General features: G+C 49.6%; 1 protein-coding gene across 1 annotated transcript; it reads left to right on the top strand.

Annotated features, from left to right (window-relative positions):
* The first annotated feature begins 434 nt into the window (after nucleotides 1–434).
* BLCAP (BLCAP apoptosis inducing factor) lies at nucleotides 435–8,122 on the top strand. Its single transcript, XM_021527859.3, has 2 exons — nucleotides 435–604; nucleotides 6,518–8,122. Exon 2 carries the CDS (start codon nucleotides 6,603–6,605, stop codon nucleotides 6,864–6,866), a length of 264 nt encoding a protein of 87 aa, XP_021383534.1. The 5' UTR covers nucleotides 435–604; nucleotides 6,518–6,602; the 3' UTR covers nucleotides 6,867–8,122.
* The last annotated feature ends 4,539 nt before the right edge of the window (nucleotides 8,123–12,661 follow it).

The raw sequence follows: 12,661 nt of genomic DNA, 5'->3' as shown, positions 1-12,661 counted from the left end.
GATCCTCAAGTCCAGCTCCTGGCCCTGCACAGGACACCCCAGGAGTCCCACCTGTGCCTCAGAGCGGTGTCCAAACCGCTCAGACAGGCTCAGCGCTGTGACCACTGCCCTGGGGAGCCTGTTCCAGTGCCCGACCACCCTCTGGGTGAAAATCCTTTTCTTATATCCAGCCTAAACCTGCCCTGTCTCAGCTTTATACCATTTCTTCAGGAGCTGTCACTGGTCATGAGAGCCAAGCGCTCGGAGGTGAGGCCTCCCCCTTATCCTCCTCTGCTCCAGGCTGAGCACACCGAGCGTGCCCCGTTACACGACCCCACCCACACGAGAACCCCTCACGAGCCGCGGCCGAGCCCGGCCCCGCGCGCAGGCGCGGCTCGGTCGGCGCAGGCGCAGCAGGCGCGGCGCTCCCGCGGCCGCGCGGCGCTGCCGGACCCGCCCGAGGAGCGGCCGCTGCCCGCGCCCGCCGGCGGAGCCGCAGCAGCGCGGCCGGCAGCGCTCCGGGACAGCGGGACAGCGGGACAGCGGGACAGCGCGGCCTCCCCGGCTCCCCCACGCCTCTCCCTCCTTCCGCCGGGCGGCCCCGGGATGGCGGCGTGAGGCGGCGGTGAGTACGGGCCGGGAGCGGCCCGGCCGGCGGAGCGGGGAACGCTGCGGGGCCCGAGGGGGAACCGGGGGAACCGGGGGAAACGGGGGAAGGGTTCGCTGCTCCGAGGAACCCCGCGCTCCTGGCCCTGCGTGCGCCGCGGTGGAAAAGGCTCCAACCGACCCTGAGCTCGGGCCAGCATGGAAATAACAGCGCTGTGCGTGCCCTGCCCTCCCTGCCTGCTGCTCCCGTAGCTCTCCTTAGCGCCTTCTGCAAGGAAACCTTCGCCAGGTCCTCCCCAGGGCAGCACAATGCTCTGGCAAGCTTTTGTCCCCACAGCCGGGCTGGGGTGGGCCTTGTGGGTCCCCTCCAGCCCGGGGTATTCTGTGATGGTTTATGAATACAGCGCTCTGCAGCTGTATTCATAAACTATCCAGGCACCCTCCCCGAGCACCCATACGTGCTTTGAGCCAGCTACAAACTGAGTTTACAAGCTGTTCTGTCATACAGACATTGCTCATGATATCCCAAACACGCAAGTGCAAGAGAAGAGAAAAAACAAGCTCTTAAACGCAGTCCACAACATGCTCATGCTGAACTCTCCCACACTTCCCTGGTACTGAAACGTTTCAATGGACCTTGCAAGTATTGTCATACTGTCGTGGTGCAGTCACCTTTGTCTTTCCAAACTGTAGGTCATGACTCCTCACAGCTGCTCAAACAGCATTTTTGCCTTTCCTGATCTGAGATGCAGAAAACTCACCCTTATCAGGCTGTATTTGGACGTCTGAAGCCTGCTGAAGGCACAAAAGGTGGAGAAGAGGTCCAAATTAAAACTACTTTTCTTAGGGATCTTGGAATGGGCTTGGAAGTTGTGATCTTTGGCAGTTAAAAGTAGAAGGTGGGAATGAGGACCTCTGAAAATCAATGAATTTGTACAAATGAAAGTAGCAGTACTTCAGATGACATCTGTGACTGCTGACATCTCTTCCCATCACAGAGCTGGCTGACTTAAGCTTCTGCTCCTCTGATTCCTGATGATTTCAAGGCCCATTCCAAACTCTCTGAGAAAAACAATTAGTTTTGGTTTGGATCTCTCCTCTGCCTTCCTGCTCATGGGTGGAGAAGGATTCGCTCTGGTGCTGTGAGGGCATTGCAGTCCAAATGGAGTGGACATGTCTCTGGAAGTGGTGAAAAGAGTGGCTCAACAGAGAGCCTCCACTTTTCACCAAGTGAGTTGCTTTGGCTTGTGTCTGTCTTGAGAAATCAGAGCACTAACCCAAAGTCTTGGTTAGGAAAGGATTTGTTGCCTTTTTGGGAACTGTTGTGATTACATTGCACTATTTCTGAGTCTGCATCAAGTGTCCAAGGCATGATCCAAGACTAGGGTAAGGCCTTTGCCAAAAAGTATAGACTCACTCTTTCCAGCTGAGTCATACCAGCAGATAAAGCTTTTTAAAAAATTGAAATAATAGTGGCAAGGCTAAAAAAAACCCTAGAGAAGTTAATCCCTGCTGCAAATAGGTCTTAAAATTTGAGCAGTTATGGTTCTTGGGTTTACGACAGAGGGTTGGCATCTGGGAAACTGGTCTGCTGTTACTTTTCTTAGCTGAACTCTTCAAACTTGTCACTTGATAGTTCTTCACCTCTCTTTTTGTCCCAGTGCTTTAGATGTGTATTTTTCAGCAGCTGTTTTGGGTACTATGTGATATTTGAGTTGGTTTTGAACACGCACTGGCAGTGTGAAGCACTGCTCACATCCATCAGTTAATATTTGTGGCAGGGTTTTTGATTAAAACAATTTTAAGCAGACAGGTGAACACTGTAGGTAAAAAACACATCCCTGAGGCTTCCTCTTCAGTTTATGTGCACTGGATAACTTGAGAGACTTTTATCTAACCAGTGTGGCTTTTCATCACAAGCAGAGACTTCAGCTTTTGGGAAGGGGGGAGGATGATTCCAGCACACCCCAATAAAAAGGTTACTCAGTGTTTTATTGCAGACCTTTCAGCTCTCAGCCTGGGAAAGTCTTTCTGTAGCATCTGCTGGGGGAGTTCTTTGTGGACAGCACTGGCTTAAAGGCTGCCTTTGTAAGGTCTGAACAAGCTTACCCTTGAAGTGCTTAGGAAAATCTGGCTGATTATTCTCCCCTTCCAGGGTAAATGTACTGTTAAAGAATTCAAACGTTCTTGAGAAAGATACAGACTTGGTATTGACATACTGAGGTGTCAAACCTATGGTGTAGGAACACATCTCAGTGTGTTAATTGCTTAGTTTGTGGAATATGAAGGAACAGCTTGCTAGCTCCTCAGATGGATTTATTCCAAAACATGACTGATCCATTGCAAAGCAGTGCACTGTGCTACTCATGCTACACCTGTCATAATTGAAGTTTTGTTTCTGCTTGGGAAAGGTCTGCTGCTGCCTTTGCACTGGAATTCCAAAATCCTCCGCACAAACATACACCAGTAGGACCTGAAAGTTTTTGGGAGAGAAGATGACAGCAGGGAGGGCTGGGAATGCAATGGAAGCCAACTAATAAGCATGTGGAAAAGTATTAGTGCTTGCTCATTAAGGAGGTGTGCAGGGAACCTCCCCTGGCTGCTCCTCTGCCTGCAGGATCTGGCAGGAGGAGGCTCTGGCAGCACGTGGAGATCAGACTGGGCCACAGAGGGAGCATCACCAGCTCTGCTGCTGAGCAGTCTGAAATGAGTTCAAGTGGCTCCAAGAGCTGTGGAGGGGTGAAAGGAGGAGGTGGGAAGGAGCTGTCAGGTAAACATGAGTGGCCACCAAATCAGGTGACATGAGGAGCAGGTTTGGGGATAGCGGGACACTGGGCTGGCTGAGGCAAGAGTCAGGCAGGGGAGAACAAGAGCAACTGGTTGAGGGAAAACAGGATGCAGTTGTGAAACCAGTCATGTTGGGTGACAGGTTGTTATTTGCTCTGTGGTAATATGGTAATGTTTGGCTTGGATTGTGAGGAGGGGACAAAGACAACAAGGTAGGAATCTTTAATTTGTAGATTTCACCTTGCTTGAGAAACCAGGCAAAACCAAATATTGTTGTGACTTTCAGAAGGATCTGCCTGTCCTGGGCATGAAGGAGAATGTTCCCTGCTCAGTAAAGAGCTGATAGCAGGAGGTGCTGTTTCTCTTGGATCAATAGAGTGTAAAGAGAACTCGGTCTCAGTGCCAGCTGTACAGAGAGTCTCCAGCGAGGAGCACGTATCTTACTGGTGGAAAGTCTCTTGAGGGAGACAGAGCTGTAGCAGCCTCCAGGAGTAAGTACTTGGTCTACGATCAGCTGTGGGATATAGCAAAGGGTCCTCAGCCTTTAACTGGTTGGTAGTGAAGGGAGATGTGAGAACAAAAGCAAACTGACTTACAGAAACAAAGAGCAGCTGTTTGAATGGCTGCATTTGGCAGAAATCCAAGAGGTTTGCAGGTTGAAGTGCATTGGCATTGAAACTTCGTAGTAAAAATAACTACTATTAAATGGTTCTTTATTCTGCAGTGGTTGTATTGATTGCTACAAGCAACTGGTTCTTGCAGGAAATAGTAATATTTAAAAATTAGTAACTTGTTGTGAGATGGCTTTGTGTTTGTAGGAACTGCACAAGTAAAGCTTAGACACTTAAAATCAACTCAGTATTTAGACTGTTATTCTCAAGAGCATTGTAGGAGCGAGAAGGCCAGACTATGAAATACAAAGTATAGCTAAAACACAAATTATAATTATTTTCTAACTGTGGTCAGTTGTAAAGTTTGGGGTTAAAGGCTTAATAGTGACACATGACTCTATTAGAGTTGAGAGATTTGTGACATTAGTTCTGAAAAATTCTAGTTCTTTGTTTCAGCCTTGTGCTACTTAACAGACACATTCTTTACCCATTTCTTTACCCTAGAGACAGAAATCCGAAGCAAAGTAGGCACTTTAAAGTCTCAAGAACAGGTGACACAAATTGCCACAGAAGTCAAGCTGATGCAACTTAGGGCTGGATCTAGCAAAAACATAACATGTTGTTTAGGGAATGATTTTCAATGCTCGGTGTTTGGAGCACTTGTGAGAAAAAAAATTGCAGGAAACTTCAAGAAGGGAACATTTCAGGGGGATTAAGGGAGCTGCAGATCATTGATTTAGTGAAACTTTGCTGCATTCAATGCAATCTGAACTGAAAAGTTGGGTGATGGGGTTTAATTACCTTCCTGTTCAAATATTTGTTGTTAGGTCTTTTTCTCTCCATTCTTCCTGTTGGAAAAAACGTTCTCTAGTACTTCTGTGGTATTGTTTACTCCAGAGACATCTGAGCAATTCACAAAGGCAAGGAGACAGCATGTTTTGCTATGAAATGAGTAATAGCTAATTCCAGTTTACAGATGGGGGGGAGAAAGGCTTGGGACTAGACTTGCCCTTAAAGATGTGAGTGACCTGCCTAAAACAGGACTAACGTTGGGAGCTTTATTTCTGTGACTTGGCTTTATCTGTATTGCAGCATAAAATAACTTTTTCCTTACTCTTTGGCTATGGAGCTGTAGCTTAGTTTTACTAATTGAACTCCAGCTGCTCTCTCTGCTGGAAAACACTCCCTTGCAGGAGCACCAGCACAATGTACTTTCCCCACATAATATTTGTGCTGGTGGGGATGTTTGCCTGCTTTGTCCTGCTAACATTAAAGTAAAATAGATCATGCTGCTCAGGATGGCAGCATTTCCTGCTGCTGACAGCAGAGCCCATTACTACCTGTGAGACAAGTCTGACCTCAGTGCTGTTTTGGAAGAGAACCTCGTGTGGTTTTCTCTTGGCTTTTCTCTGCAATCCCTCATTCTCCCTCCCTTTGCCAGGAAATCCCTTCTCCTGCCAACAGGAGCCAGTGGAATGTGCTGTTTGTTTACATTCTCACTCCTTCATCCTACTAACCTTCCCACCCCCCAGCTGTAATCCTAACAAGCTCGGCTGAGCCCTTCATCCTTCTGAGGGAGCACTGCTCCATTGAGTAATTGCAGATACAAGGCTTTCTGCAAGGGGCTGTCCCCACCAGACTCTTCTTGGGGGTGAGGCATTTATTGCTTTTAAAGCCATTTGAAATTCTTGAAGGGGTTTGTAGTGCTTTAAAGGAAAAAACAAAAGCACACACTTAATGTCATTGCTAAGGTAGGAGCAGCTTTTCTGGACTTGTAGTGAGCTGCCATCTCTGCCTAGGAAAGCCCTTAAAGCTCAGTTTCCAGAGGGTTTTATAATAATCCAAGTGAGGAAATCCTGTGTTTACAGCACTTACGGAAATTGCCATTTTGAGCCTGTCCCCCCGGTTTGATCTATTCACATACTTTATTTTATCTGACTTTAGCTGTTTGGCAAGGATTATAAATCTTTAAGCTGGGACTGTCCATCCCTTTGTTTTGCAGCCTGGATGCTGCTAGGGCTTTCCTGGGTAGCTTGATGTGTAGCTGCTCTGGTGCTGTCCTGCTGGAAGACTTTATTGTTTGTGTGCAGAACAATTCCTTATATTAATGCTTCCTTAGCACTTCTCTGTAGCACCAAATAATGATTACCCTTCAATTGTATTTCTTTATATCATCTCTCAAGCCGTTGGACTGTCATGGATCAATGTGTGCAGGGAAGGCTGTGGCAGCTTGTTTCCCATTTCCACCTCTCTCTTTCTGTTCCTGCACTGTGCTAAAAGGGTCTCACTTGTTAGCCTGGATAAAAGCCTGAGGAACAGAGGACAGGATACACTTCTGTACCAGCTTTAGCTGATCTTGTCCCCAGCTGAGGAAAGCAGGAAGCTTTCCACCAGCTCCAAGACACACTAGAATTTAGTACTGGGAGTTCAACCACCAGCATATGATGCTTGGGAATGAATGGAGCTTTAGAAAAATGTCAGTTGATTTTTCCCCTGCATTTCTCTGAGAGTCTGACATTTCCTCCTCCCTACAGAGCAGCCTGCCCTCCGGAGGAGTTGCTGGAGCCTGTTCTGGAGCACATCTGACTGCTACTGCCAACGAGGCCCCAGCCAGCCACGATGTACTGCCTTCAGTGGTTGCTACCTGTCCTGCTCATACCCAAGCCCCTCAACCCAGCATTGTGGTTCAGTCACTCAATGTTCATGGGATTCTACCTGCTCAGTTTTCTCCTGGAACGGAAACCTTGCACAATTTGTGCCTTGGTCTTCCTGGCAGCTCTATTCCTCATCTGCTACAGCTGCTGGGGGAACTGCTTCTTGTATCACTGCACAGGATCCCAGCTGCCAGAATCAGCTCATGATCCCAACATAGTGGGCACCTAGAAAATCATAATCTTCCAGTCTTCTGAGGGCTCTTGCTTTTTAAAAAAGGGGTGGGGCTGGGAAGGAGGGGGGTGTTGGGTGTGGGACTGGTGTAAGGACAACCTATTTCTTGTAACTGTGCGTGGACTGGAGTGGTAAATTCTTCCCACTCTGCCTGTGAAATTCAACTTGTTTACTGTGTGAACTCTGGCAGCACCACCTGCTTTTTTAGAAGCAGAAATCTTTTTTTTTTTTCTTTCCCGTATCACCGGGAACAGACACCAGCCCTCTAAACTGAGAACTGCTGGAAGCCTGAGCTGCTGGCCCCTGCCCAGCTGGAAGTGCTGGAGTTGTGTCACTTGTCTGCATTAAGCCATGGTGGTCTAACTCAGGGCTCTTGGCCCACTGATCCTGCTTGAACAGCTACAAGATTCTCTCAGTCTCTCTCTGTGGGGAGCCAGCCTTCCCACCTTGCTGTCAAGGGCGAGTGCAACAGCTCACAAATGGACTTGGCCAAAAGCTGCTGGAGCCAGAGGCAGTTGAGTCATCTCCTCCTGCTCAGCCTGCCAAAGAGATGTGTGCACTGCCGAAGTGCTTTCTGAACTCTTTGCTCCAAGATCCCAGCCTGAAAGCCTCAGTTATGCTGCTGCTTTTATAAAGCCTGACAGGCAGTAGAGACTCTCTTCCCCTCCTACTACATGTCCCAGGTTTACCAAGGTATTGACTGTTGGGAGAAGGAACCAGCATGCTGCAAGACACAAGATTTTGGAAGTCACTGTGAACTTTACCCTACAAAACTCATGCTAGCCTGAAAGGCTGGGTGTGGGCAGGGCAGGAGAGGATCCATGAGGTGGAGGTATGGCTTGAAGCAGTAAATGCTTCAGCCATTTTCAGAGATAATGGTTTCGGGCCAGAGGTGACAGAAGTGCTGGTTCTACTGACTAGAAAAGGGCAGAGGCTGATGCCTGGTGTCTCCAGCTTCCTGGCAGAAGGATGTCAAGAATCCACGGTGCTGGTGGATCAGGCCTACAGCCCTGGGGCAGAGGTTGGTTTGTGAGAAACCTTAGAGGTTGACACAAAACACTTACCTCTAAACTTTGAAGATTTCCCTCCCCTTTGCCATCTGTTTGTCTTTCCTTCAGTCTTCTGGTGGAGAGCAGCAGAAGTGGCTGTTGCTGTCCTGAGGCAGTTCAAGCTATGAGGTTGTGAAACTTCCAGAGTATTGTTTGTTCATTGCACAGCTGTTCAAAACGTTTAATAAAGCTTTATAAACTTTGGTCTATGGCCTCCTGCCCAGCATGATGCATTGGCTGCTCATTGTGGATGCCTTAGCCCAGCAATCACGTGTCCCTGCATTGTTCTGTTCCCAGCACAGCAACCCCCAGCAGTCTCCAGCAAGAGGCAGAGCCTGTCTGCCCTGTAGCTCCCAGTACTGACTCTTCCTGACTGTTTAGGCTCACCAAGAGTTGACTGGGAGCCAGACTGGCAATTCCTAAACAGCCTCATCACAACCAGAAGCGCCTCCTGTGTCGTGTGTGTCTGCACTTATGTGACAGATTCCCCTTTTTCTTGCTGCTTAAGAAATTAAACCCCTGAGCTGTGTCCTGGAAGCTGCTAATCCCCAACGCCCACAGTAAAAGTGTCTGCTGGGTGCCCACGTGGTGTAAGCCCATCCCATGACACCACATCACCCCAGCCTGTCCCTCTGCTCAGGGCAGCCCAGCTGCCACCAGCCATCCAGGAGGGCACACACGCTGGTGTGAGCCCTTGCCCAGCCTTGGCCATGCCCCTGTGTAGAACGGGAAGAGACAGACTGTGGGATCCAACAGTGCCCAGAAGCACCTGAGAGTGTTAAAAGATTGTGGGAGCTATATTGCTGGAGCTGAAATTGGCTTTATCCCTTGCTCTGAAGACCAGGTCCAAGCTGGAAAGAGTTCAGGGCATATTATTGTTTACATGATTAAAAAAAAAAACATGTGCCACATCAAAAATAGATGTGACAGCTCTGTCACCTGTCAGGCTGAGGGAAGTCCCAGTAGCTGTCACATCCACTCAGGCATAAATAACAAATGGAAAGGAGAGGGGAGGGCACCCATGGCACAGCTGTGCTCTGAGCAACTTCTAAGTTTTAATGTACTTAAGTTAATGCACTCTGTTCTGTCAAGACAACACTTCTGTTGCTCACTAGCCAAGTTGCACTTTACAGCAATTTAAATAAAGTGCTAGCCACAAAGCCAGACTATGCTTTGGATGAGAACAAGCCCTTTGTATGTGGGCTTTGTATGTAGGGTTCAAGACAAGGTACAGCTGCGGGCTCTTGCCTTGTATGAAACCCAGCTCAGAAAAAGCACTTCAAAAGAGGGAGGCTGCAGGACAGCTTTCAATGTGTAAGAAGCCTCCAACCCCTGCTGCAGAGACGGAGCACTCTTTGATGTGCACACAGCACTCTCCAGGACACTCTTACCCTCCTTAGGGCCCTGAGATACCATCTTCATTGTAAAGATAGAAAAGTAAAGCAACTTTGTCATGGTCAGACAAAAAGCCTCGGGCAGAAGGAGGAACCCAACCAAGTCTCACATCCCATGCTAATGCCTGGTTCATCCTTCTCCATAAAGAGACTGTGAAAAACCAGCCTGTGACTGCAGAACAGGTCAAACCCGATGGCTTCTGCAAAGCAGCATCACAGCTTCCCTGCCTGTGCACCACAGATGGGGCTGAGCCTGGACAGACATGGCCAGAGTGCTCAGCCACGGTTGCCAGCCATGTGGAGAAATGCTCACAGAGATGTTCTGCCCTTCCCTGCCAGGAAAGCAGTGGGGTGGCTCTGTCCCTGGGTATCCTGGGGGCACCATGGAGTCTCTGTGTGGGGAACACACAGGTGGGCAGCTGCACCAGTGGCTCAGAGCAGTGGGATTTAGAGCACAGCCACTGCTGTGCCCAGCCCCACTGAGCCTGGACAGTGTTGCTTGACACTTTGGCACTGAGTGAGTGTCATCACCTTGCTGAATTGCAGTGTCCATCTGCCTGATGCTCCCTGGATACAAGGAGCTGGAGCCTTAAGCTGTTCCTTTGTCTTTCTGTATGAGGGGGAGATAATTTTCTTTTCTAGGTCACATAACAGAACAGTGACACAGCAGGGTCAATAAAGGAAAAAAAAAAAAAATAAGCCCAGGTTCCAATCCTTAGAAACAGAGATGCAGCTTGGCTCAGGCAGTCCTTGGACTCCTCAGTACAGCTTTAGGGTCCAGCGGTTTTTCATACTCCTTCTCAACCCTTCCTGGGGAGAGGGAGCATCCCCAGGATGAGCAGCTGGAATACCACAAGGCTTGCTATTTTTTTGAAGCTTTAGATCTGGCTGATATCCATGATAGTCCATCATCTTAGGACCTGATACTTGGCAGTTGAGCTCCCCAGCACTGCTCAGGGTGCAGGTAGGAATCAGCCTGCTCTTCCAGCATCTGCCTCTCATCCAGGGATCTTGCTGGGTGATTAGTGCCTCCTGCCTGGATTCTCTTCCTGCTCACCCTGAGACAAGCCCACAATGTGGCCTTACAAACAGCAGCAGACGGAGGAAAGAGATTGATCCCATGGAGGAGTCATTTGGGCTGGAAACACCCACCAGTGGGCTCAGGGAGGCAGCCAAGTCTGGAGGAACAGTCCCACTGACAATAGCCCCAGCCTTGTCTCCTCATCCTGTCCCCCAGGCTGGTCCAGCCAATCTCCTGAGCCAGGCAGATCACAAACGTCATTGGGGGTCACAGGTAGCCCTGCCCTGCAGCTTTTCTCTGACACCAGATGGTTTCCCAGCCGTGGGAGGTAAGCCACAGTCAGGTAAGGACTTCAGCCCTCCCCCCAGAGCCTGAAGATTACCCCTTGGCAACAGGGTTTTGCTACTCTTCCAGCAAAGGCAAATCCTCTGGTAGTAGGGCAAGGGAGGACAGATGGCTCAGGTGCCACCCAGACCTGCTGCTGGAGGGGATGAGATCCAAGTGACAACAGGCTGTGTCCTCTGAGGGAACACATGCTGGCAGCCTCCTGTCCACCCCTTGTTACCAGTGAGTAACAGGCACTGTGGGAGCTCTGATGGCAGTGCCAGAAATACCTGAGAGCCTGACACAGAGGGACAGTCCTGCTGTGAGCCAGCCCTTTAACATACAGCACCCTGCTCCTGCCCCAGGAGATCTGCTGCATTTAGGCTGTGGGAGAAACTCCAGACCCCCAGCACAACTCGGGATTTGCAGTTCAGGGCTGACCCTGTGTACTCAAAAGCATTTATCCTGTGGGAGCCAGGAGTCCACGTTCCTGGGGAGCTCAGCTACCACTGAGCTTTGGGTAAGTGAAGGGGATGCTCAAGTCAAACAACAACTCTTCCTCACCATTTTAGAGGCCATTGCCAACACAAACTGCACAGCACAGGATCCCTGCCTCCTCACTAGAGCTGCTCAGGGGCAGCCACAGCCCCATCCCAATAGCCTCTTAGGATGCTTCAGCTGCCTCTGAGGCTGAGGACAAGACGGAGAGAGGAGGAAGCAAACAGTGCCATAGGCAGGGCTTGGAAGTCCTGAATCCAGTCCCCTCATCCCCTGCACACAAACCACCTCAGTTCCCTTGCACCTCCCGAGGGTCAGGCTGGACAGCAGCACCCTGGCCTCCCCCAGCACCCATCTCCTCATCCATTTCACCCCCCATGGCCATCCCATTCTCAAACAGCAACACCAAAGCAGATCTGAGGGCTGGAGGCGCCACGGCCGCATTGCACGGAGACCAAAGGACCTGCACACATGAGATGATCCCTCATTTGCTTAATTGTTTTAAAGCCAAACAAAAATTAAAGCATTAAACTTTTAAGGTGATAAGACTGAGTCACCAATCTGAGGAAGAGAGAGCAGCCAGACTGGGGGGTTTGGGGCACTAAAGCCACGCCAGGCTGTGGTGATGATGGTAGTGGGAAGGAGCAGCAGCAGCATCCATTCTGAATTTAGACAACCCTCTATGCCCTGCACTGTGCTGTATGTCAATTACTTAATCACCAAGTGAGGGATCCCATTCAGCACCCACTAATTACCTTAACACAGCAGGCTTGTTTCTTAGAGTTGCTGATAAAGCAGATTCTGCTGCAGGGAGGCTGCCCCTGTCCTGTCCCCCCCAGCCCAGCCTGGGTGGCTTCACTCAGGGACACTGTGCCCCATGCCCTGGGTTCTGGCAGCACAAGCACCACCCCTGCCCTGCCCTGTGCTTGCTTTGGGCCACACAATGGCAGTGTGCCAGGCTGGGGGCACACAGAACACCCCTCAGGCCTGACTGCAAAGATTGTGTCACTTGCTTTTCCTCCAGGACTGCCAGAGATGCCAGACATGGCCCTGATCCTGTGCTAAAACATAAGCCTGTCTGGGGAATGGCTCTAGCGACACAGAAGCCCCACCAGATCCCAGAATTATCTTCCAAAAAAAGTGTCTGAAGCACCAGGAGCTTCACATGGGTACTGCACATGCTCCAGGCAGCATCAGCTCCTCTAGCAGGGAAGGAGCTAACAAGTCCTCTCACACACAAGCTACACTTCTGTTTTGTGAGGTCTGTTTGTATTTAATTATCAAATAGCAAAGTATTTACATCAACGTTAGAGTTTCAAAGCATCTCCACCCCCCCACCACCCAAAAAGCTGGACCTTTTCAGGTTTTTCCAAAGTTGTATTATTATCTTAAAAAAAAAAAAAAAGCTAAATATTTTACTTAGACCCCGAAAAAGGTGAGAGGAAGTGAGGGAAGCTGGGGAGAGAGACACAGATCCACACGTTCTCTGCATAGTCAGTTGGAGAT

This window comes from Lonchura striata, chromosome 20, assembly GCF_050655825.1.
Source record: "Lonchura striata isolate lonStrDom1 chromosome 20, ASM5065582v1, whole genome shotgun sequence".
NCBI lineage: Eukaryota > Metazoa > Chordata > Aves > Passeriformes > Estrildidae > Lonchura > Lonchura striata.
This window is presented reverse-complemented; position numbering and strand designations above follow the sequence as displayed.